This window comes from Aethalodelphis obliquidens, unplaced genomic scaffold (genome assembly GCF_003676395.1).
Source record: "Aethalodelphis obliquidens isolate GAN/ISIS:26980383/991018 unplaced genomic scaffold, ASM367639v1 scaffold39, whole genome shotgun sequence".
Classification (NCBI taxonomy): Eukaryota; Metazoa; Chordata; class Mammalia; order Artiodactyla; family Delphinidae; genus Aethalodelphis; species Aethalodelphis obliquidens.
The window spans coordinates 1324200-1350720 of NW_020837983.1; the positions used below are offsets into that span (position 1 = coordinate 1324200).

At 39.0% G+C, this 26521-nt stretch overlaps 1 protein-coding gene across 1 annotated transcript in view; it reads right to left on the bottom strand.

Moving 5' to 3' along the window:
- The window catches only part of PIP4P2 (phosphatidylinositol-4,5-bisphosphate 4-phosphatase 2), an 84766-nt gene extending 63440 nt beyond the window's left edge, over positions 1–21326 (bottom strand). Inside the window, exon 1 of the mRNA XM_027131378.1 lies at positions 21111–21326. Coding sequence (XP_026987179.1) covers positions 21111–21216 — 106 coding nt within the window. The 5' untranslated portion in view covers positions 21217–21326. The remainder of the gene's footprint in view (positions 1–21110) is intronic.
- Positions 21327–26521: the final 5195 nt, after the last annotated feature.

The window sequence follows — 26521 nt, forward strand, 5'->3', positions numbered from 1 at the left end:
CAAAGAATTAACAACAAGTGTTATCCTTTCAAATATTCATAATAAACCAAATTTCTGCAGCAGCCAAGGCTCTGAAAGAGGTCACATTGAAATGACAATATGCACACATCCCTGGAAGTCTTATACCAGAACACTGCCAAACACTGAATTTAAAAAGAAGCTATAGATGTCTAAATTATAAAAATAGTTTTATAATTTATAAAACTATAAATTAGGTACACGAAAAGCTGCTCAACATCACTAATTATTAGAGAAATGCAAATCAAAACTACAATGAGATATCACCTCACACCAGTTAGAATGGGCATCATCAGAAAATCTACAAACAATAAATGCTGGAGAGGGTGTGGAGAAAAGGGAACCCTCTTGCACTGTTGGTGGGAATGTAAATTGATACAGCCACTATAGAGAACAGTATGGAGGTTCCTTAAAAAACTAAAAATAGAATTACCATATGACCCAGCAATCCCACTACTGGGCATATACCCAGAGAAAACCATAATTCAAAAAGACACATGCACCCCAATGCTCATTGCAGCACTATTTACAATAGCCAGGTCATGGAAGCAACCTAAATGCCCATCGACAGATGAATGGATAAAGAAGATGTGATACATATATATGATGGAATATTACTCAGCCATAAAAAGGAACGAAATTGAGTCATTTATAGAGACATGGAATGGCCATAGAGACTGTCATACAGAGTGAAGTAAATCAGAAAGAGAAAAACAAATACCGTATATTAACGCATATATGTGGAATCTAGAAAAATGGTACAGGTGAACCAGTTTGCAAGGCAGAAATAGAGACACAGATGTAGAGAACAAATGTATGGACACCAAGGGTGGTGGGGGTGGGATGAATTGGGAGACTGGGATTGACATATGTACACTAATATGTATAAAACAGATAAGTAATAAGAACGTGCTGTATAAAAAATAATAAATAAAATTCAAAAAACAAACAAAAAAATAGTTTTAAATCCTTGAAAGAATTTAAGGTTGATGCAGAATGACCTGTAATGTATTAATCAAGAAGAAAAAACAGGTTAAAGGATCAATGTGTCAAAATACATTTGAGCCTGTGCAACTTGCAGATTATTTTATCAGATCTTGGTAAAGAAGGTATTGTTCTGGGAAAAAGCATACACACCTCACTAGAAATTCAAGACACACTGCCTGGTGTGTAATAATAATTTTTTAAAAATAATTATTAACAATAGCATTATTAATAAAAGTTTCTTCTTTTGCCTTTTCCTTGAGTTATAAAGTAACATAAAGTAGGTCTCCCATTAATTCCAGGTTTCCACCTTACATAGTGTGATAGAAAAGAAATTTAAAGACAAGATAATTTCACAAAGAAAACAAGGGTATTGAGGGTGAGGGGAAGAGGCCACACATTGCAGCTACATATAAGGACGGTAAAACCCATTCACTCCAACAGGCAAAAGTTTTGTTCAGTGGAATCTCCTAAAGATTTCAATGGTTTATCTTTTTTGGTTCTGATACATTTGAAGTGTATCAGAACCAACAAGACCCTGTGAACTTTTCCTCTAAGATTTGTACTATATAATTTTTAACCTGTAAAAAAAGAAAAGCTTTCAATGACAAAAGTATGCCAGAATCTTCTGGAGGCTTGGGAATTGGAAGGAGGGGGAAAGAATGAGTGAGGATTAGAAGTCTAAAATGGGAAAGACTATAAGCTCCATGAGGCCAAGGTCATGTTTGGCTTGTTCAGGACTGATACAGCACTTGTTATAAGTGCTTGGTCTATGATAGGTGTTCACTAAATATTTATTGAATGGATGATGGATGAATAAATGAATGAATAACTGAATCACTGAAATTTATCAGGCTCATCTATTTCTCCGGGGAAAATGATACTAAGTATATTACCACTACTCTCCTTGAAGAGGAGCTAGGGTCCTAGCAGGGGAGTACAGCATGACTGAAAAAAAGGCTCTCTTCTATATATAGAATACCCTCTCCAAATCATGCACTGAGAGAGGGAAGTGGACAGGGGACACTGGCCTGGCCCACCAGATAAGTACAATCAATCCAAGAGATCAATAGAATAACAGATGTTGCAGCCTAACTGCTCCACTAAACAGTGCTTTCAGGCATATAATTTCAATTTTCTGTCCATTAATTACTTTAGCACTAAACTGATTTAGAGATATTTCTTGTACTTTTATCCCAAGGAAACCTTGACCTACAACTCCATCTCCTCTTGTAAAGGACTTGTAATTACAGAAATTTATTTCACTGTCAGTAAACCTGCAATGATTAACAACTTAGATTGTTCATTTTGTCTCTTTTCACTTTAAAACAGTCAACAGATCACCACTATTATACCTATTTTAAATTTCTGCCCTGGATAAAAAGTCCACTGTAATCTCAGAACTTGGGATCATTGGATATTAAGAGTCACAAAAGTTCTTCATTTTGGAAGAGTCTTACTTGTTATTTAAACAATGATAATTTTCTCTATGGGGTTTGCCTAAGTGAAAAATCTTTTTTCTCCAAGTGAGCAGTATTTGTTAGACCAGTAGTCCTCAAACCTGAAAAACCCCCTCAAAGTTCCAGAATTATACAGTGTTAGAAATTCAAGCAATCTTAGTCTAGTATTTAGTCTAATTTCTTCATTTTATGGAAGAGGAAACTGAAGACCAGGGATTCTGACTTCTTAGTAGACTTTTATATAGCACTTCAGCAAAGCCAAGAGCTGACTCTTCTCCCAGAGGTCACTCCATAATGACAGCTGCCTCTCTTAATGAATAATGATTTAATATAGGGAAAAGATGTAAGGACTAATGGAGATTCTGCACAAATACTTAGACAACAATCAGATCTGAGTTAAAGGGGATTAGGAGGAGGAGAAAGAAGAGTCAGGGAAAATGAAAATTAGAACATAATATGAAGAAAGAATTAGTTCATGATAAAAAGTTCACAGGGCTTCCCTGGTGGCGCAGTGGTTGAGAGTCCGCCTGCCGATGCAGGGCACACGGGTTCGTGCCCCGGTCCGGGTAGATCCCACATGCCACGGAGCGGCTGGGCTCATGAACAATGGCCGCTGAGCCTGCGCGTCCGGAGCCTGTGCTCCGCAACGGGAGAGGCCACAACAGTGAGAGGCCCGCGTACCGCAAAAAAAGGAAAAAAAAATTCACAGTAAAACTGAGATTCGTAAAAAAGACAAGACAAAATAACATAGATCACAAGGCATACATAATGGTCTTCCTTAAAACACTCAAAAGGAACGATTATTATTCTATAAACCCACAAGTGATCAAATTACACTTTCCCATCATAAACATCAACTTAATTTATCTATTTTATGCCCAAAAGCTCCTCTTTCCTGCTAATTCATGCTGGTGTAATAATCCATACTTCATTTTTTACCAGATATACCCAGATATAGCATTTTAAAGGTTGCAAATGTTTTGCTGGATAGCTCTGATCTTTATTATCTCAGTTATTCCTTTATAAATCTCTGCAGTGACAATATTTTCCAGTTTAATTCACTTACTTCACTAATACAGTCTTATATGCAGTCCTGGCCCTTGACAAAGATGTACCAAAGTTGAAAAATGACATCAGATTAAAAAGAGAGATCATTTAGAACACTATGATTATAGGATGAGCAAGAAAAGTATAAAGGACCAGCCTGTGAGGAAAGCTCTGGCTTTTTCTCCTCCATAGGATTTTTGTGGAGAGTATGGTTAGGGACAGGTTGCACTTCGCTGCTATGGGATATCTACTTCCTGTGTAAAATCTCTCCAGTCCAGTTCAACACAGAGAAAGGGGAGACCACCTTCTGTTCCTCCCCTCTCTGAAACCAAAGAAATAAAACTATTCCAGGAGACTCTTGGATTCTTCTAGAACCATTATACCCTCATAAGGATCCATCTGGCTAAAGTCAGTTTGGAAGGTAAATGTGCCAGCTATTAGGCTACTGACTCTCAGCTCCAAATCCACCCTTCTATGCTTTGTCATGCTGGTGCTAAAACTCTCCAAACCACATTTTTTCTTTGTCAGCTGGCTGCAGGTTATGTTTTGTTAATAGGAGGTGATAAACAGAACCTGCAAGGTTGAAGGAGGAAGAAGGGACTTGTAGCCCTTTCTCCAGGTGTACAAAATCTTTCTCAAGGGCTCAGAGACATCACCACCAGTCGGCTGGTGCCTCTGAGAAGTCATGTTTCAGTTATGTTCCTCTAAATTACTAAATTTTAATAATTCCAATCTCTTCCCTTTGTTCTCACCACCCTAGAGGTAATAGCTGCTTCCTGCATTTAATACCTATTTGATGTTAGAGTAATATCTTTACCTTTTAGTTACCTACTTAACAACTTTATACCAAATTAATTCTTTCTGTTATATTATATTGTTTGGTTTCTATCTTCAGGTCCTAACTGTTATAAAACTCATACCAGGTGTAATCCCAGGAAACAGACCCTCAAAAATGGGATTGGAGAAATGGGTTGGTCATGCCTTGGGCTTGAATGCAGTGCTGAGCTCCTTTACCAGTGAGACATAGTATGGTAGTGATTGATGGCATGCAGTGGCATCCTGGTGAATCAGATTATCTCCTATAGATGATTGTGATATTTGAGGCGCCTTTACTTGACCATTATGGCAGTAATAATTACTGTGTGGATTGTGATATGGGGTAAAATGAGAATCTCAGGTCTTTAAACTCTCAGCACAAGTCATGGTCAGAGAACTTCTATTGCAGCCCTAAAAATATTGCTTATTTATAATTGTCACAGGGCTTATATTGCTGAAAATCAAATACAAAATTTATTTGTATAGATAGCTAAATTATAAGGTCAGGGAAACCCACAGCCTTACCAAGTCTGCCATGTGAAACTTAGGACACTGATTGCAAAGAAGTGGAACTCTGAAACTTGGAATGGGGCCATCTAGTTGTACCCAAACAGAGCTGAGAATCTTACACTCCTGAGTCACTCTGAGCCTCCCCTGTGAGTGGAGCACAACATTTCTTCTTCTATCTGAGAATATGAGCCTCCTTTTAATGGAAAACTGTAATAACCTCACCTGAAGTAGTTGTCTTACAAGGAAATGACCATTTTCCTTAAGACCCATCATCAAACCCCTTATTGCCTCAAGACCCATAAACTAGGATGAAATCTCAACAAGCCTTAGGAGGACAAGTACAAAGTGTGACTCAGAAAGAAGCAACTAATACATCAAGAGAATTGCAATGTTTTGATAATATATATTGTCAGAAACCTGGAGAATATGTGTGGGAATGAATCTTATGGGGGTTAAAGCAAAGAGGATGGAATATAACACTGAGTTGAGCCAAATTTAATAATCCTGGTGTACTTGACAAATGTTCTGGTTTCAATGTTTGTTTTAAATCTGGAAGTGGCTCTATCAGTTTACTTGTTGGTTTGATGAGACTTGGCCTTACATTCAATGAGGTTGAAATGTCAAAACATCCCTAGCATGATGCAGAAGAAGCAATCAAAGGTTTAAGGAGTCAGGAATGTTAGAGTGAGTTTATCATATGAAATCTGCATCCCACACCCCACTACATCCCCTGAGAGGACCCAGAAGATATGCCTTTAACTAAGGCATTGATTTATATGTTATTTAGGGGAACACAAGCATTCTGCTGTGGTGGCTCTCCTACATAGGCCAGGCATTACAGTGCAGGATGACTCCAATAGAGATCATGGAATCCCAGAGTAACAGAGGCCAAATGGCAGCACTTAAAAGTCAAAGACAAAGTGGGTACATTTAATGTAATGGGAAATAGTGGATATTAGAAAATTTTGATCCATAAGGACCTTTGGCAGTGGCTCATTGAAATAAGCCTAAGAATGAAATGGATGGGTAACCTACACAAATGTTACTTGGTTATATATGATAGAAAAATCTAGGTCTTAAAACCAGCAACCTGACTTGAGTAGCCACAGTGATGAGTCCTAGTTTTTCAACAAGTTTCCAACAAAGCTAATTCACAGACCCAGAGCATCTTCATTGAGGATTTGTTGATACCTCTGACAAATGATCCAGCAACACTACTATAAGTATACATTATAAATCTCCAAGTCTCCCCCAAAGACCTGAGATCATTTACTAGAGTGACTATTCACTGGGGAAAAAGAAAATACCCAGATATTTCAGGTATCACTAGAAACTGGCTCGTAAATGGTGCTAATTCCTCAAGACTCAAAACTCCAATGTGGGCGACCTGTCAGAGAGGTTATATAGATGGTCATCAGGTTACAGATGGAGTCTTGCCCCAGATCCACCCATAGTGGTCCAGTAAATCTGGGTACCCACGCTGAAGTTATTTTCCCAGTTTCTGAATATATTATTGGAACAGACATTCTTGTCAACCAGCAAATACCTAAATTGGTTCTCTGGCCCACAGATTAAGGTAGGAAGGGTCACACAGAGGGTCCCTGGATCTTCTACCAAGAGCAGCTCCACATTCCCTGGAAGGACTACAGAGGCAGTGCTACTATGAAAGATGTAGGAGTGGTAATAACTGTCACATCTTCATTTAACTCACTCATTTTCTAAGTTTGACTGCTGCTCCAGGGCAATTCTAGTTTTGTAACTGAGGGGATGTGATATAAGCCCCCTCTATGAGCTCTGATGCCAGAGGAAGTCAAGAGGTCTTCAGCTATAGTTAGGCAAAAAGCAGCAGCCAGCCAGGCCCTCTATGGTGGATTTCCAAGAGTTAGTTAGCACTCAGTCACAAGTACTTAGCATCTGTTCTGTACCAGGTACTGTACTAGATGTATGTCAGGGATACTATGGAGAAGAAGGCATACCCCAGGGCTCAAAGAGCTCACATTCTTAACATGTAGAAAGACAGTAAAACTACAAGTACAACTTGGTGTGGTAAGTGTTCTAACAAGGATATACACACACGGGACTTTGGGAGTATAGAAGAGGGCGTATAAATCTGACTAAGGCGCAGTGTGTCAGGAGCGAGGTGTAGGGGAGGGAAGAGAAAAGTCACTCTAGCACAATTTAGCATTCAAGTACTGCAATCTTTCTATATATTTTAACCATTAACTCCTTTCTCCAAACTGCAGCTCTAGAAAAACAGCTATACCTTATTAAGTTTGGTCGTGTAATCAGCTTGGCACCAATACCAATCTACATCCTAGTGCCTCTAGTATTGCTTGTAGGAGCTTATGTGGGTCCATGGTAGACCCCAAGGCAACAACAAACTGGGTATTCTTATACAGCTGGTGATGATGAGTACTGAATTCCACTATGGGTAGTTTATCTGCTATTTTTCCCTCCCTTAGTGGTCTTAGGCATTTGGGTTGTATCAAAATGCTGCCATATAACTGGAGATACTGGCAAGAAATGCCCAGTGACCTGCCAATGACAAATTCCCAGATAACAAAAACTTCTGCTCTGTCTTTTCTATTTCTCATTAGGCAATATTTTTACCTCATTCTAGTGCATTTCATTTGTGGTACTAGTACTTCCTTCCAGTATTGGCAGTTAATAAGTTACATATTCTCTCATTTTATCAACTACTGTGTTTATTTTTATTGAAAAAAATACAATTTTTTCTGACACGATTTATGTGAAATCATATTGTTTGTATATGCATGGCTCCATTCTTAATTTTTTATTTACAATATTGCTTCCAAGAAAGCATGTGTTTCAAGAAAAATATAGAGATACTAATTTTTAGTACAGAAAAACAAATTGTTTCCAAGGCAAAAAATGTACCTGCCTAGAAATTTAGAAACTCTTGCCATAGCCAGAGGAGGTAACAGATTCCTACTCTGTCACTCTTCCTAGACAGCTCATTTTCACTCTTACAGACTTGCTTTTTCTAAGAGAAAGCAAGACACTCCTTTGCATATACCTACTATACACACTAAATGATAACTTGCAGCTTACAAGTATTCATGAATCACAGTTATAAAATATACTTAAATATAACTGAACCCAAAATTTGTTTTAAGACATTTTAGATGAGAAAATATGAGGGGGGAAATTACCTCAGTATATGGGGAAGGGAAAAAGTTCAACTGGATTTGCAATGTTTTATTTGCTTCAATATATGAAACAGTATGGCATAATGTTAAGGTCTGATAGAATTAGATGATGATATATGAATGATTATATTATACTCAGTATTTTTCTATCTTGAAATATTTCACTCATTTTTTTAAAAAATGACCTAGCGATTAATAGATTATAGATAAAAGTCACCAGTTTAGTAATTTTAGAATTTGGGACATATTCATCATAAATCTAAGCAAAATCAGATAGATACAATATATGGAGTGAACTGAACCTCTTAGAAACAGTATTTATTTTTTAAGTATATTTAGTGAATAAATCCCTTCAATTCTAGTGCTTAGATATTTCTACCACATGGGTCAATTAAATTTTATTTTAAAATATAGCAATTAATAAAAAAAATCCAGAAGTTAATCCATTAAGAGGAGAGTTCCTCATTGTAGCCAGCAGGAAGTATAGTGATGGAGATCCTTCCTTTGCTATGTGGGCATTTCTAATGAAACAAATGGATTCAGCTACATGCTCTGCTGGATCACTTCCATCTTTTGTTCTCATGTTCTTCTGTAAACCTGTAAAACCTTCACTCTCTAAGTGACTTCAAAATCACCATGATGGCATCCTTCTTTATTTTCTCACTCATTCATTCATACGACTGATCCTTGTTGAGTACCTAGAAATATAAGATCAAGTGCAAGAGACTATGTAGGACTCACAGATAAAAGATACAAGAATCCTGTCTCCCTCCTTGTCTCCCTTGATAAGGTCATGTCCACAAAGAAGTATTAAAATATATAGTAGAAATGTTGAGAGATATTGCTTCGGGAACATATATCGTCCAGTAACAGAGATTAGAAAGGATTACATGGAAAGAAAGGACTTTGACGAATGGGTAGAATTTGAATGCTTCAGTTTCTAAAATCCCTTTCCTACTTATCTACCCATAGGAAGCAAAAAGTAAATCCTCATCTAGAGAAGACCAGAAGTGCCTAATAAATGATACTGGTATGAGGCAATGAGCACGGTCTTAGGAAAAAGCAGATACACATAGTGATACATTTCCCATATCAAAACAGGATTCTTCCTATTAAGATCTTGACAAGTGGGAGTAATGGACCAAATCAAACACAATGAAATATAAGGTTCCACTGCAAGGACCTGTAGAGAGATGTGGGGACATGGTCTAAAAAATAGCATTTGTTACATTGTTCAGGGTCCTAGTCAAGGATAAACTCTACAAGGATCAATAACATAATGTGGCCAAAGTGCTTTCTGATACATTAAATTTTTATTAGTAACATATTTCTATGGCTCAAAAATCAATATTAATGTAAAAAATATATGCTTAGAATTGTTACTCCAATTTCTGTGCCAATCTACCATGCCCCACTTCAGAGATTTCCACTTAAATTACTATTTTTTTAATCCTTTCAGTGTTTCTTTAGCCTGGTACAGGTAATATATACCTGTAATATGTAATACACATATTCTTTTTTTCTCCATCTTTCATACAAAAAAAGGGAATATGGGGCTTCCCTGGTGGCGCAGTGGTTGAGAGTCCGCCTGCCGATGCAGCAGACATGGTTCGTGCCCCGGTCCGGGAAGATCCCACATGCCGCGGAGTGGCTGGGCCCGTGAGCCATGGCCGCTGAGCCTGCGCGTCCGGAGCCTGTGCTCTGCAACGGGAGAGGCCGCAACAGTGAGAGGTCCGCGTACAGCAAAAAAAAAAAAGGGAATATGCCTTCCTCATTCTTCATCTTGCTTTTTTCACTTTATTTTATATCTTGGCAACCTTTCCACAATGGTACGTAGAGTTTCCTCATTTCTTTTCCAGCTGCACAGTGTTCCAGTTTGTGGGTATATCACAGCTTATTTTGGTGATTTTAAAATATTAAATTTTAAAATGCAAATTCTTTGATACTCATCCCATTAGAATTGAAGTCTATGTTCCTTCACCTTACGTGCAGGTGTTTGGACCAATAGAGCATGGCAGAAGTGACACCATATTTGACTTCTTTTTTTTTTTTTTAACATCTTTATTGGAGTATAATTGCTCCACAATGGTATGTTAGTTTCAGCTTCACAACAAAATGAATCAGTTATATATATACATATATTCCCATATCTCTTCCCGCTTGCGTCTCCCTCCCTCCCACCCTCCCTATCCCACCCCTCCAGGCGGTCACAAAGCACCGAGCTGATCTCCCTGTGCTATGCGGCTTCTGAGACTAGGTCATAAAAGGCCATATGGCTTTCACTTAGGTCATCTTGTGTTCAGGCATGTCTGATAGTTTTAATAATAACCTATGTCCTCATTAGGGACTGGCAGTAAATATAAATACTACTTTTGTTGAGCAAGGCAAAGCATTCTATACAGAGAAACAGGATCCCTGAATTCTGTAAACTTGGAAAATGGTTTTCTTATAAATAACTTTGTATTAATTGGCAGAATCCATACAGCTCAGTAGAAATCAATGTTTATTTGGGAAATTCCTATGGTCTAAGATTAATAACTCAGGCGTCTGTGAAAGTCTTCTATTTTAAATCTGCTCACTATCCCTTCTATGTATTGCTGTTCCTCTGGATGGTGAATCTTAGCACTTTAATCTCTGAAACTTTAAAACTTCACATGTTCAAATGATGAACTATTAGAAGCTTTCTTGTATACTGTGTTTTGTTTTGTTTTGTTTTGCTGTACGCGGGCCTCTCACTGTTGTGGCCTCTCCCGTTGCGGAGCACAGGCTCCGGACGCACAGGCTCAGCAGCCATGGCTCACGGGCCCAGCCGCTCCGCGGCATGTCGGATCTTCCTGGACCGGGGCACGAACCCGCGTCCCCTGTATCGGCAGGCGGACTCTCAACCACTGCGCCACCACGGAAGCCCTGTATACTGGTTTTAAATCCATATTATGGATCTGTGAAGCTTAACTATCTCAACTTGACAAAGCATAGGAGGAAAAAATATTTTGCCATTGCCTTTAGAAATACATGCTTTGAATAGAATGCCCTGACTAGTCATGTGGCACATACAAATACTTCCTATGGAAGAAAATATTATTGCACGCTAGTTGGTCTTCTGATGCTTAAAAGAGCCATGTAACACTCCTTAATGTTCAATAATACTGTCTTTGCAATTTTCAAAAGGGTATTGGAAGAAATAGAAATTTAAGTACAAAAGGGACATTGGAAGTAAAAGAATGAGGTAAAAAAAGATAATCATCATCTATATTTTAAAGTCACAGATATATTCTCTTAGGTGTATCCAGATTCCTTACCAAGAACAACTGTGTTATGGAATATAAAAGCGAAAGGGAACACACTACACCATTCCTTCTCAGGTGGAAAACTGAGGCCCAGAGATGTAAAGTAACTACTCTGAGGTCAACAGCTAGTAACTGGCAGAAAGAATTCAAGTGTCAGGTCCCCCAGGCCAAACTACACCTGGTGGCAGATCATTTCTGAGACTATACAGGGATTTAGTTATATAATGCTTGAGAAACACATGAAGACCAGGAAGAGGAGATACACTTTTCACTTCTTTTTCACATATTTATTTTTATTCTTACAAAGAAAAAGAAGTTCACTTTATAACAGCAACCAGGGAAAGGAAAAAAAATCTAGAAAAGTGCCAAAGCAAAACAAACTCTGATGCACTCCCTACTCAATCCACCAAAAAAAAGTATGGAAGTTCTCTTGAAAGAATAGCAGGCAGAATGTGTTCCCTTTTAAGAACCATTAAAGGGTTGTCATTCTCAGGTTATGCAATATCTCTTCATCCTTATAAAAATGGAACTCATAACAGCTGAATGTAAAGCTGTACTCAGGGTTGTCTGCTTTTCCCCAAAGTGGAAGGATTAGCATTTCCATTGATCACTTCGCAGACAGTAGCTTACTGCCTTCAAATATAGTTATGAACATCCGTCCTGCTAACTCTCCTCTCTAACATCTGAGCTATCTAGCTAACATCTGTATGCATCTGGCAAATCTTGCAAGATTTTTACAGAATGCTCTGTCCTAGAAGTTTGACATTCCTGAAAAGAGTTTGAAGAATCCTTGGAAATAAATGAGAAGCCGAAAGCATCATCGCCCACTACAGTGAAGTATTACCATACATATAATAAATAATTGTTGAATGAAATGTACTCCTCAGGCCTGATCTCTCCCCAGACTCCAGACTTGCACATCCAATTGCATACTGGACATTTCCAATTGAATGATGACTAAAGGTATTTCAAACTCCACTTGTCTGAAACAAAATATTTATTTCCACTGTCCTTCTCCTCACCACCCCCGCAACACACACCCAACTCCTTCTGTTTGCCCATTTTAGAAAAAAGTGCAATTTTTTACCTAGCTGTTTAGGTCATTTTTGAGATTTGTGATTCCTTTCTTTCCACTGATTCAATCCATCAGCAAGTCCTTCTGCTCTATGCATAAAATATGTCCTGAATCTAACCACATTTCACTGCTTCCATCACCTATACCCTGGCTCAGAACAACATTACCTCTTGCCTATTCCACTGTAACAGCCTCCTGATTAGTTTCATGTCTTATTAGCCTCTTATCATTTTTCACCCAATAATTCATTCTCCAAACACCAACCAGGATGATCTACTTAAATGTAAAACATTTAATATCTCGTGTCTCTCGTCTGCTCCAAGCCCTTCATGGCCTCCCATTATCCTCTGCACACAATCCCATTTCTGATGGTGGCTTACAAAGCTGCCATAAAACTTGTCACCCACCATCTGCCTCTACAAGGATGAAGTACTAGCCACTGCAGTTGCTGACCTTCAACACACCCTGAAAGGAGTTCACGGTAGAGATCAGGAATGAGGCACTATGTTCCTCGGGAAAAACTGGCAGAACAGGCCTTCAGAGAGTTAGGTATTTTCCAGGAGAAGATATTATGAGCCCAATTTTTTGCATCTTCTCATATCTAGAAAAGCACTAAAATCATTAAAGGAGACATCTGCTCCTCATGACTAGCAGCAACCTTCTGCCAAAATGTGTGCTTGATTGCATGTACCCCTTTCACTAAAATCACATATATACTGACCTCCCACCTTACCTCTTTGGAACAGTTCCTCAGAGGTATCTGAGGGGCTGTCTCCCAGCCTATATTTCTCATTTTGACCCAAATAAAACTTAACTCATAACTCTCACATTGTGCATTTTTTCAGTTGACAAAGCTCTCCTGGACTTCCTAGTCTAGTCCTCTAACTTCTTCTACCACACTCCCCTAAGTCACCACACTCTAAACAACTGTCCTCCTTGTTTTATAACAGCATGTTTTGTGCCTGTTGTTCCAGCTGCCTGACACACGCCTCCCCTAAATCTTCCAACAGCTGATTCCAACTCATTTTTCACGTCTCTGAGCAATTGTCATCTTTGAGATATCTTTCCTGAACACACTACCTGAAATACTCCCCACACCACCATTTACTCTATCCTCATGCCCTGCTTTATTCTCTTCACTCTCTGGAGTTATAATCCTTACCAAGTGTATCTCTCACTGAAATGTAAGCTCCCTAGCATCTGGAACAGTGTAACAGGTGCTCAAATATTTGAAATGATAACTGACTGAATGAAACATTTCTTGATTAATGTTTTAAAGATGTTTGGTAGAGCCAGGAAAAATGTGGGCATTATAAAATAGAATAAAAGAATCATAGAGCTTGATGCCTGCTGAATAACAGAAAAGGATTATAATAGGAAATGGGCTTGCCATAATATTGGAAAACTGGAAGCAGATATACTTCAGCAACGTTTGGGCTCTATTTTCCCTTCATAAGGATGTGGTCTCACTGAAGGAGATTTTGATTCAAGAACAATTTTGTACAACAAGTATCTACTGTACAGCACAGGGAACTATATTCAATATCTTGTAATAAACTATAATGGAAAAGAATCTTAAAAAGACTATATATATATAGTATAACTGAATCACTTGGCTGTACACCTGAAACAACATTGTAAATCATTTGTACTTCAGTAAAAAACAAACAAAAAAGTACCATTTTGAAAAAAAAAAAAAAAACTCCCTTAAATGGAGCATCAGCTTTAGCACACAGCACAGTATCAAGCTTCCCTACTTTCTCAGTATCACAGCAGGTCCACACCCATATTGGGACCTTCACGGAGCTTCCGGTAGCAGCTCTCAAATATGCTGCATCTATTTCCACTCATTGTGACAAACTGGTTTCTAGTGGGTTTCAGAAACCTTGGCAAATATTGATAAAATGAGAATTTAATTTAATCTTACAGTTGGTTGTGCATATAGTGTGGGTCCCTGGGTCTGCATCATCTCTTCCTGCCGGTCCACAGCCAATCTTAAACTCTGCAAGGATGCAAGGAGGTTCCGAAATTTAAAAGACTGCCCAGGGCTTCCCTGGTGGCGCAGTGGTTGAGAGTCCGCCTGCCGATGCAGGGGACACGGGTTCGTGCCCCGGTCCGGGAAGATCCCACATGCCGTGGAGTGGCTGGGCCCGTGAGCCATGGCCGCTGAGCCTGCGCGTCCGGAGTCTGTGCTCCGCAACGGGAGAGACCACAACAGTGAGAGGTCCGCGCACCGCAAAAAAAAAAAGACCGCCCAAATAGATTCAAGGACTCTAACTCAGTGCAATGGACTGAATGTTGTGTCCCCTCAAAATTCATATGTTGAATCCTAACCCCCCATTAGGAGGCGGAATCTTTGGGAGGTAATTAGGTCATGAAAGTGGAGACCTCATGAATGAGACTAGTGCTCTTATGAAAAGAACCCATAAGAGCTCTCTTGCCCTCCTCTGCCACATTAGGATACAAGGAGAGGTTGTGGGTCTGCAACCCACGCGTTCTCACTAGACACCAAATCTGCTGGCACCTCCATCCTGGACCTCCCAGACTCCAGAACTGTGAGAAATAAATGTTTGCTGTTTAAGCCACCCAGTCCATGGTATTCTGTTATAACAGCCTGAACCAGGACACTCTAGTGCCTAGTAAAACTCTAGTCTAGTGTAGAACATAGTTCCAAGTGAAATAAAACTTTGCCTCACTTTAAAGTAAGGCACCATTTTTAACTTTCGATTTCTTCAGGTAGAGGATCAGTAAAAATATACTTTATTTATTGTACAATTTCTAAGAAGTACAAAAGTTCATATTAAATAACATCTCTCAAACCAGGAGTCAATTTATTTTCTAGTCACTGAAAACATTTCCTCAAGCAACTTCGAATTTACACACTTTTTAAAGTGAAACAAGGTGAAAAGGAAATGGCAATGCCTTCTAAACTGCAATTATGTTTCATAGGAAATCTAAGTGTGTTTCAGAATAAAGGAATATTAACCTCTTCATTGAAGTTAAGTTGCTTTGAGGTAATTTTACAATTAAAATAAATGCACATTAGAGTATTACATTAGATGGAAATGAACAGTTCTTCAATTCTTTAAAAAGGATTTGAATATAAACATCTTTTTTTTGAATTTTATTTTATTTATTTTTTACACAGCAGGTTCTTATTAGTTATCCATTTTATACATATTAGGGTATATATGTCAATCCCAATCTCCCAATTCATCACACTACTACCCCCACCCCCACCCCCCTTGCCGCTTCTAAACAAACTCTCACTAAGGTCACTAATAACCTCCATGGCACTAAGTTCAAATGACATTTTTTTAGACCTTATCTATTTGCTCTTTCTTGTAGCTTTTGACATGTTTGACCACCCCTTTCTCGAAGTGTTTTCTTCCCCTTGATTCTGTGATATTACAGTCCCCTGGCTTTCATCCTACCTCACTGGAAGACACTTATCAGCCTTTTGGCAGGCTCTTCTTAATCTGACTGCTCATTAAATTTGGGAGTTTCTCAAAGCTTTGTCCTAGGCTCTCTCTTCTTTTATGTTATTCTTTCTCCCAGAGTGGTCTCATATAAAGCTTCCCAAACTTTTTCACATTTTGGTACACAGAGAAAACAACAATATTTGTATAGCTACTCAGAGCTGGAGGCCACTGGACTAAAGGCTTCTGCTACTCCAAGGACTGAGAATAATCCATATCTTAACACATGTATGTTCTATCTCGTCACATTCCGTGGAACACTGATGGCGCTTTGGGAAACTCTAAATCAAGATCCATGTATTTGGCTATCACCAATATGTAAATAACACAGGTTTATATTTTCAGCCCAGATCTCATTTCTTAGCCCTACACCTGTAAATCCAATTGCTTATCTGACATCGCTTCTTGGATATTTGAAAGCACCTTAAATGTATCATGTCTAAAACTAAGCTCATGATCTGTATTCTTCAAAACCTAGTCTTCTTCTGGTGTTTTGCCTCAGTGTAGGCAATCACACCAAGTTGTAGAAGCCAGAATTCTAGGAAATATCCTTTCCACCTCCCTCTTATTCCTACATTCAATCTATCATCAACCCCTCTTCAGTAATTCTTAACATCTACGTATCTCTCCACTTCTACCACCACCTGAGTCCAAGTTATCATCACAGTTTATCAGATTTGTCCAAATCATTATAGTAGCCACTCAAAGTCATCTATCCTCATCTACTCTGGCCCTTCTCTAATTCATTCTCTAATCAATAGATAGAGTAATTAAAAAATAATAAAAGATCTAACCAGATCACCCCTTTGCTTAAGGCAAAATTCTTCAACATGACCCATCATCCCTGCATGCACTGATTAATACTTATTGTTCTGGTCATCTGTTGCTGCAGAACAAATCACCCAAAAACTTAGGGCTTAAAACAACAATTTAATATTAGCTTTCATGATTCTGTAGATTGTTCAGACTCAGTTGGGATGTTAATCACCTAGAATCTGCCATGCAGGTGCAGTAAGAATTTGGCTTGGCTTGGAGTCATCTGAAGGCTCAAATGGGCATCCAAGATGGCTTCTTCACTCACATGTTTGAGGGCTGGTCAGGCAACCCTCTCTCCATATAGCCTCTGCAGGTGCCTAGTTAACGGTTCCTCAAAGCATGGCAGTCTCAGGATGTTCAAATTCTTATATAAGTTACTTTCCTCAGAGTGTACTTTATAAGAGACCAAGGCAAAAGCTGCAAGACCTCTTGTGACCTAGTCTCCGAAGTCATTCAGAACTGTATTATCTTATTCTGTAGGCCAAAATCAATCACAATGTCAGCCCAGATTCAAGAGAAAAACTATCTAAGGACTTGAATATCAAAAAGCATAGTTCTAAGGAGAGTCTCTGGAGAATATGAACCACACCAACCTCTCCACTCCCATTTTGCAGCACCTTCCCTATTGCTGTTTCTACTTTGACCACACTGGCTTTCTTTCAGTTCCTAGTACTTACTATACTCTGTCCTGCTAAAGGCTTTTGCACATACTTCTTTTCTTTTTGCTTAGAGTGTTCTAATCCCCTCCTTGCCAAGCTAACTACTGCTAAGCATTCAGAGCTAAATCAAGTCTCAGGAAAGCCTTTCCTGACCAGGTTAAATCTTTTCATTATATACTCTCACAGCACTGGATATATTTTTAGCACTGTCCTCATCCCCACTGCACTTTTGCATTTGTTTGAATGATTATGTAATTTATGTCTCAATATCCCCCACTAGACTGGAAGAGGAGCCATGTCTGTCTTTCCCTTCTTACCACAGAGCTTGGCTAGTACTCCAATATTTATTTGCTGAATAAATAACAGAAACAAAGTAAGCAAGTGAAACTATCTCTGTATAACAAAGTACTCTTTTCCCTATAGAATTATAGTGAAGTAGATAATCACATTCCCATATTCAATACATAATCAGACAACTCAAATATAAACCATTTTTCACAGATGATGTCTCATAAATTTAGAGGTCATATTCATTTGCCACATCCTTCCTATAAAATTAGCAGATGTATAAAGAAACCAAACAAATATAGCCAAATTGTAGGTTTTGTGGTATTTTTTCTAACCTCCTTTCAAATGAGCCTAAAACTCTCTTTGATTTTAATTTCTATGATTTAACAAAAACTGACAAATATACCAAATGGGGCACTGTGATCACAGGAGAGGTGATGTCCTCCTACTCTATGCAGGAATCCAGTACTGACAGCAAAGACCACTAGAAGCATTCCACTTAGAAACCCAGGAGGATTTGTTACACAAATGAAACCAGATGCAAAATACTAACTGCTCCCCCACTACATTATCGATAACTTGTCTATAAATAAACACTCCATCAACTTTCAATTTGAAGTGGAATATTTCATCTTGGGGTGGGATCTCACATTCCTGTTCTTAGAAGGTTACACAAATAGCGAAGAGTTGAATTGGAGAAAATAGTCCCTAGTTATGGCTATTAACCACTTCTATGAAATTTTTTTAATGTCTGGGTAATTATAGATTGTAATTATCATAAACCAAAGTTCTTTCCCATAAAGTACATTCTATTTCTGGTCTTTTGAATCCCAAGCTTCAACTCTACTGTTGTCAACTACTGAAAATATTTGGTCTAGTGACAGACTGTTTCTTACATTCTGAAATGATTCAACTTATTCTTTTTCCTCATGTTCCATGAGGGCATGGATTTGGTTACTCTTGTTTACCTAGAGCAGTCTCTGGCACGTTGTCCCACCTGATGAATTACTGAATGAGTAATTAGCACTGTTCTTCTAGAATCAGATCTTGTGTATTTACTCAAAATATTTATCAAGATTCTTATTTGCTATTTATTAAGAAAAGATATTTTGCCAAAAATGCCTTTTACTTCTCATTTATGCTTCTTGCTTCATATGCCATATGCCATGAAATTAGTGTTTCTAATTATCTAACCTGTCTCATTCACAGTTAAGAAAAAAAAAAATTGTTCTACAATAGGCAGAAAGAGCTTTTTGCTAAAACATTGTTACAAACAAGACAACAGACCCAAAATGGAGTCACTTATGCCTCTCTCAGAAATGGACTCTTAACCCAATCAATCAGGAATCTCCTGATCAGCACTAGTGAGGTCATCTGCCTAATAGGCCCCTGCCATCCCCTAAAGAAAAGTGACCTTGCCACAACCAATCCACATTTTGCTAGTATAACTTCCCTGTCCCACTCCCTTCTGCCTATATGAGTCTTTAATTTTGTACAGTTCCTTAGAGCTCCTTTTTATCTGCTAGGCGGGATTCTGCCTGATTCATGAATCACGAAATAAAGCCAATAAGATCTTTAAAATGTACACAGTTGAATTTTGTTTTATAACACATTGAATTTCTTTGGTAAAAGTTTTCTGGAATGAAACTTCTTCTTCTTAGTGGCTGAGCTGAAACTTGTACCATATTTTGTGCTTTGAGAAGTCTTATCAGAATAACAACTATTTGGCAAATGATAAAGAAGTCTACAAGCAGGTCCGTGAGTATGACCATTTTTGTGGGATAATTTAGCCACTCTCTGACTAAAAGTAAAAAACACAGATGCAAGATAGAGAGCATGAAAATCTGTTATGGGACAGTTTCTTAAATCTAAATTCTGTCTCTCAATAAATCATCAAATATTTTGTCTTAAAAGGGTGAATTGATGAAATTGAAACAGTCATTAAATAAGTGTTTAAACCTGTTGTAGACCATACAGTTTAGATAACAGTAAACACATTAACATCAAATTTGCCTTTTAAGGAAATTCCCCCAAGACGTGTCCTCTGACACGTGTTTAATGCTGACCAACAAACATGACTTGTGGGTTTTCTATGGGTGAGTATCTGTACCATTTTGCACCTTATTTCTCAACTCATTAATCACACTAAATTATTCACAGCTAAACATCCTTTTCCTTTGTCCTGCTTCTTGTTAAGTGTGGATTAAGATCTAGATTGTTGCTTTTCAAGTTATAAAGTATTAAATGGAAATTTTAAATACTTGACAAGTTCGACCTGCTCTACAGCTGCTCCAATTCCAGACTTGAACGTAGAAAAAGTTGTGCTACAGGAAACAGGATCCACCCACATTTTCAAAGGCATTAATGTTTGCCTCCTTGGGTTTTTAAATGTCTCACATTCAGCCAAAAAGGAGAGATGCATTTAACCTACATTTGCAAGTACCATATTTGACCAACCTTTTCACTGCTCTAAGTGGTTTTTTAAAGTCTTGCCTTCCATTTTCTATAACTACTGACTCCGCCTTATTTCTACTATAGGAATCAACTAAAAGGCTTAGAACAAGGATAGATCTTGGAATAAATTGAATAGTTTGGTAAATAGATTTCCCCCTTCTTTCTTCAGACCCCATTGCCATCAAATCTTTCTTGATTCCATTTTACGAAGAGAAATAAATAGAAATATTTATTTTATTAACTTGGGTTACTTTTAAAAGTCAATTTCAATCTCACTCAATGCACTCAATCTCACTGCATTTTTGATATGCATCAAAAATATTCCATCTTCTCTTCTATTCCTCATTTTACCACTAAAACTAACACATACTCCTTACAAGTAGAAGCAATAAGGAAGGGCAGAGATTTCAGACATGTTAGGAATATTGATTAACTCTTCTCCTTTTGCTAAGGCAATTCCCTGATTGAACAGACTACTGGTGGGTGAATGGTAGAAAATGCATATTTTTCAAGCTAAGCCCTTTCAAGGACAGATGCCAAGGTGAGCAGTACTCCTGGTTTCTCAGCAACGTGGAAGAATTTGTGAATGACTGTGAAAGATTTGCACAACCATCCAGCTGCACTTAGGAGCTGCTCTAAAACAGCAAAGCCCAACCTGGGAAATTCATGTCACATCCTGTACCCCTGGGTCAGAAGTGGTGAAATACACACACACACACACACACACACACACACACACACACACACCAACAGCAGTGGATAAGACACGGTGCACACACACACACACACACACACACACACACATATCCCATACCCGTGGGTAAGAAGGGGCGAAATACACACACACGCACACACTCACACACCCCACACTACACCACGAGAAAGCCCTGCGGTGAAGCTCTCAGGCAGGCAGGCTCTGCTTCAGAAGGCACAGTCAGCATCCCTCTCTCCCAGCCCAAGTGAGAGGCTGGCCTCCGCCTCAGAACTCCCTGGTCTTTACATCCTAGGCTTTTTCTTACAAAGTAGAAAGATCTATGCTGGCCTTACCTCTGGGGCTGCTTTCTTGTAAGTATGGTGGGGCCGTGGGAGTGACATTTCCAGAATGGGATGCGGAGAGCAGAGGCGAGCGTTCGTCCACCCCATCAGCAGCCATGACTGCAGCAGTGGCGCCGGGGCCGGGGTGGAGGCTGAGTCTGGGGTTGCGGCTCCGGTTGGAGGCGCTGTTAGTGCTACTGCCGCTGCAGCCGCCTCCGGGAGGACCCGGGATGTGTCACAAGGTAGGAGGCGGGCAGGGAGGGGGGATGCGGGATCGAGAGGCGGGGAAGAGAAGCGCGCTGGGAAGCACGCCTAGGGGAGGGGAGCGGATGAAGAAAAAAAAAAAAAGAAAGGGCCCGGGAGAGCTGGGGGAGGGGAGAATGGGAGGAGCAGGAGCCCTGGGAACTTAGTAGGGCTGACTGGGAAACGCTGGGAGGGGAAGGTGCCAAGTAACCGAACGCAGAGAGGAGGTAAGTGGGAGGGAGGGGTTACAACTCTTTCTTCTTTGTACTTCACATTTCCTTAACTATAAGGAAAAAGAAGAGTGAAGGGCAGCCTGAAAGGGGGCAAAAGGCCTGTGGCTTGATTACAGGAAAACTACAGCAATCACAAATCCAAGTTTAACTCCTCAAGGGAGGAAGAGGAGTTCTTTGCTGTCAAACTTCGCAGCAATTATATAAAGAAAACTTATTCCTAGGGTTATCAATTCCTTCTCGAGGGCTGCTGCTTTTGTTAGGAAATCATTTTTCAACATCTGTTGTCTAAGAGGACGTAAATTTTTGTATGAGCAGTGCCATTTCCTGCTTTTCCTTGTTAATTTTTACATATCTGTTTGGCACTCTAGTAACTATCTTATTGAAACTATGCATAGTGTGTTGGTTTTTACAAGTTTAATTTAACAAAATAGGTTGTCATTTTAGTTTTGTTTTTGTACTGTATTGTCCCTGACACATATATGATAATAAAGTTTATGAATAATGTAAGACAAATAACTATTTTCTTTAGTAATGTCTTAAAATAATCATTCACATGTAAAACAGTATTAAAAACAAGCTAAGTACAGTTCTCATCTTGCTTTTTGTGTTTATTTTTTTCTTTTCTTTTTTTTGGTGGCTTGCTAGAGTGGTTTTAAAATCAAAGTTTTGAACATGCCCAGATAAAAAAATGCAATGGGAAAATAGTCATGGTCTCAAACCGATCATTTTTCTGCAATAGTTCTTTGAGTCATTCATCACATATTATCATGTGATTACTGGTCTACACATATGAATAGGGGATGGTCCTGGTCTTCAAGATGTCTGTTATATAGCACAGCCAAAAACAAACCAAAAATGAGGCTGGTAGTCTTTAAAGGGGCTGGAGATTTAAAGGGGCATGAGTAAAAGCAAACTGTAGACATTTGAAACTACCTCTTATATTACGTGCCCTCTGAAGATACTCTTTATTCTGAAAATTCCATTTAGGCACCAGCTGGAAATCCTAAGGGAAAATCAAAGAATAATGTTTTCTATTATGCAGCATCCTTTGTGGATCAGTAGCATCAGGAGACAACACAATATAAGGATTCCCAGGGACTTCCCTGGTGGTCCAGTGGTTAAGACTCCGCACTCCCATGCAGGGGGCCCAGGTTTGATCCCTGGTCGGGGAACTAACACCTCACGTTTGGCAACTAAGGCCACACACTGCAACTACTGAGCATGCGTGCGTTCTAGACCACCCGCACCCCCACCCCGCCGCACTCTGCAACTAAAGAAGCTGGCACACCACAACAAAGAGCCCTTGCCCTGCAACAAAGACCTAGTGCAGACAAAAATAAATAAATAAATAGGATTCCCATAGGATATAATCCAAGGGCATTTATAGGTCTCTAGGAACTTGGAATGTGAGGGGTAAAGATGTAGCACTCCCTGCAAAAGTGAACAATTTACAAAAGAAACAACAGTGTTTTTACAGTTGCAGCCTAGAAGCTATTGAGATAAAGAAACTTTTAAAAAGAATCAACAAAATCCTATTTCTATACAGTTAGCCCTCCATATACATGGGTTTCCGCATCCACAGATTCAACCACAGGTGAAAATTTTTTGCAAAAAACAATTTCAGAAAGTTGCAAAAAGCAAAACGTAAATTTGCCATGCTCAGGCAACTATTTACATATCATTTACATTGTATTAAGTATTATAAGTAATCTAGAGATGATTTAAAGTATACAGGAAGATATGCATAGGTCATATGCTGTACTGTGTAATACTACGCTATTTTATGGAAGGGTATCCAAAGATTTTGGTATCCTTTGGGGGTGGCGGGGAGATGGTGGTCTGGAACCAATCCCCCAGGGATACGGAAGGACAAAGGGCGATTTTATTGTCCTATCCTGTCACCTATCACACTTTATTGTAGCAGTGTATTTACATTTCCATTACCCACCCACCTTTTATCCCCAACTGACTTTGTGAGGTCAGAAACCAAATCTATCTCATTCACTATTATATCTCCAGTATCTAACACAATGCATGACACATTAATAAGCACTTGATAAATGTTTGCCAAATAAATAACAAATGAGTATATGAACAAATCCTACACAGTCCCAGAATCTTACTAAAACAATTGTTAACGGGAAGAAAGTTAAGAGCATTTCTTGACTTTTTGATGAAGATGAGAGTTTTGCCACCTGACTATTTTATTGTTCCATTTTATCTTTACAGCTAGACTTTCTTTATTGCCCAGGTAATAATGATCAGTATAAAGGTTTTTTTTTTTTTCATTCTTTACTTCTTTATATGACTTCTCTATTAATTTCAGAATTCAATTGAGGGTGATACAGTTAATGGGTATATTGAGATTATATTTGCAACAATGCCAAATTTCACAAAAAGTAAAAAACTTATTAGATGAGTATCACTTCATTCTAGTTTAAAGATAATTCTATAGTTTATGGTTACTCAGTAAATATTAAATAATACTGATCAATCTAAGGCCTTTTATGATTATGATACTTTGCCATCACTATTCATTTTCACTTTTGGAATAATTGTATGATTAAACAGATAATGTATGAGCTAGTAAGAGATATATCTTACTACTTACTTAAGCTGCTTAAACTACAGTTCCAGTTATCTACTACTAAGTAACAAATTATATCAAAACCCAGTGGCTTAAAATAATGTGATTTGTTATTTTTCATGATTCTGTTGGTTGACTGAGTAGACATTCTGTTGCTCTTACCTAGCCTTACTTAGGCAGCTGCATTCAGCTAGCAGGTTGGCTGGGGGCTGGGCTCAGCTGATGAGACAGCTTGGATGGCCACGAGTCTCTCTCCATATAGTCATTCAAACAAGGCTTCTTCACATGCTTAGTAGTCTCAGAGCAGTGTTCTAAGAGGGCGATTGTGGAAGCTCTGGCGCCTCTTAAGATCTAGGCTCTGGACCTCAAATAATGTTACTTTCACCACATTCTTCCACCTCCTTCAGCCTGCCTCCTGCCCAAAGAAAGCTGGAGGCCCAGAGACCTCTTTTCATGGTCAAAGGTAGTCACAAGGCCAGTGGAGGAATAGATTCCATATCTTCATGGATGGAGTGACAATGTCACAGTGCAAAGGGCTGTGGAACACAGGAAGGCATGATTCATTGCAGGCCATTACATAGCAAGCTACCATAGTCTATCCTCTGGCCACAATGGTTCATGTCCCTCTCATGGGCAAACTACATTTGCCCATTCCTAAGACCCCAAGGTCTCATTTAATCACCAAAGTCATGTTTGTATATCTTGTCACCTAAATCAAGTACAGGTGCAGACAAAGTTCCTTGGGTATGATTCCACAGGTTCAGCTCCTTGGGTACAGCACCTGTTGATTCAGAGAACTGTGAACTAAAAAGACAAATTATGTGCCTTCCTCATCTCCCCCTGCCCCATCCTCCAACATTTAGCAGTGAAACACGAGCAGCATAACAGCAGTAAACACTCCAATTTCATAAAGTGAGGGGAGGGAGCTGATGTGCATTTAGAATGGAAAGAACATAGTGTAACATTGTGTACACTGAACCACAGAATTCTGAAATCCAGTTGAGCATATGTCACTAGCTCCCTTGACACTAGAGCCAGGGAACGCTTCTTTATTAGGGCATAGTTCTGCTCTTAGTGTTACTGGGTTTCCTCATCTATTGCTGTCCTTGGCTCTCTGCCCTGCCACTGAGTCCTTTCTTTTCCATAAAGTACGACTCCTGTTTGTAGTTGAGTAGCTTTCCCAGTCTGCCTCCGGCCCAAACAAAGTTGGAGGCCCAGAGGCCTTTTTAAAATTTTGAACTGTCTCTGTTCCTTTTAATCCAAGTTAATACAATTCCCTTAAAAACTTTGCAGGCTTCTTATAAATCTGACTGGGGTTTACTTCCTGCCCCCAAAGCCACAGACATAATTCTTTTTGAGATAGGCATCTCTCTACATTGGGCCACATTTGAGACCCTTCAGATTTGTAGAAACCCCTTTGTCTTACCTAAGGAAGTCTTCAAATCACTGATTGAATCTTTCAGAGGTCTTAACAAGGAGTTTTATAGCCATCCCCTTGGATTAAAATTTTATCCTGAGGCCATTTCTTATGTTAAAAATCTTTTGCTGGACTGTTCTGAGTCCTCTATATTTCCTCTAAATTCTGTTGTAAACTGAAAGTTCTTTTTTAGTTCATCTCTGTGGTAGGGAAAATAATGACCCCCAAAAGATGTCTACACCTAGTCCCTAAAACCTAGGAAACCTTACATAGCAAAAGGGATTTAGCAGATGTGATTAAGGGTTGCAGATCTTATGATGGGGAGGTTATCCTGGGTAATCCAGGTGGGCCAATGAGTCTTTAAAAGCTGAGAACCTTCTTGGCTGTAGCTAGTGATATTCACAGAAGAAGAAGGAGAGATTAGAAGTGTGAGGAGGACACAACCTACCATTGTTGACTTTGAAGGTGGAGGAAGGGAACCAAAGAGTGTGGGTGGCCTTTAGAGCTAGGGGTGAGTCTCAGCTGACAGCAGCAAGGAAATGAGGATTTCAGCCCCACAAACACAAAGAACTGGATTCTATAAACAACTTTAATGAGCAAAGAAATTGTGAGCAAAGAAGAACATAGAGCATCGCTCATCACCCAGCTATATAAGGGTTAAGTTGAAACCCACTGCAGTCTCCCCTGAGAGGAATTCAAGATGAAAAACAGGATGAGGCACTCTGTGCTTTCAATAAACAGGCCCCTAGATAGATTCATGTCTCAGGAAGAATTTCAATGACCCCAAATTCTTGCATCTTCTATACATAGAAAAGCATTAAAATCATTAACTCGAGGCTGTGTTCTTTGTGATTAGCAGCCATCTTTTACCAAGATATATGCGTGACTAACATGTATTTTCTGGCCAAAAAAATCATATATTCTGTCTCCTCCCCTGTCTCTT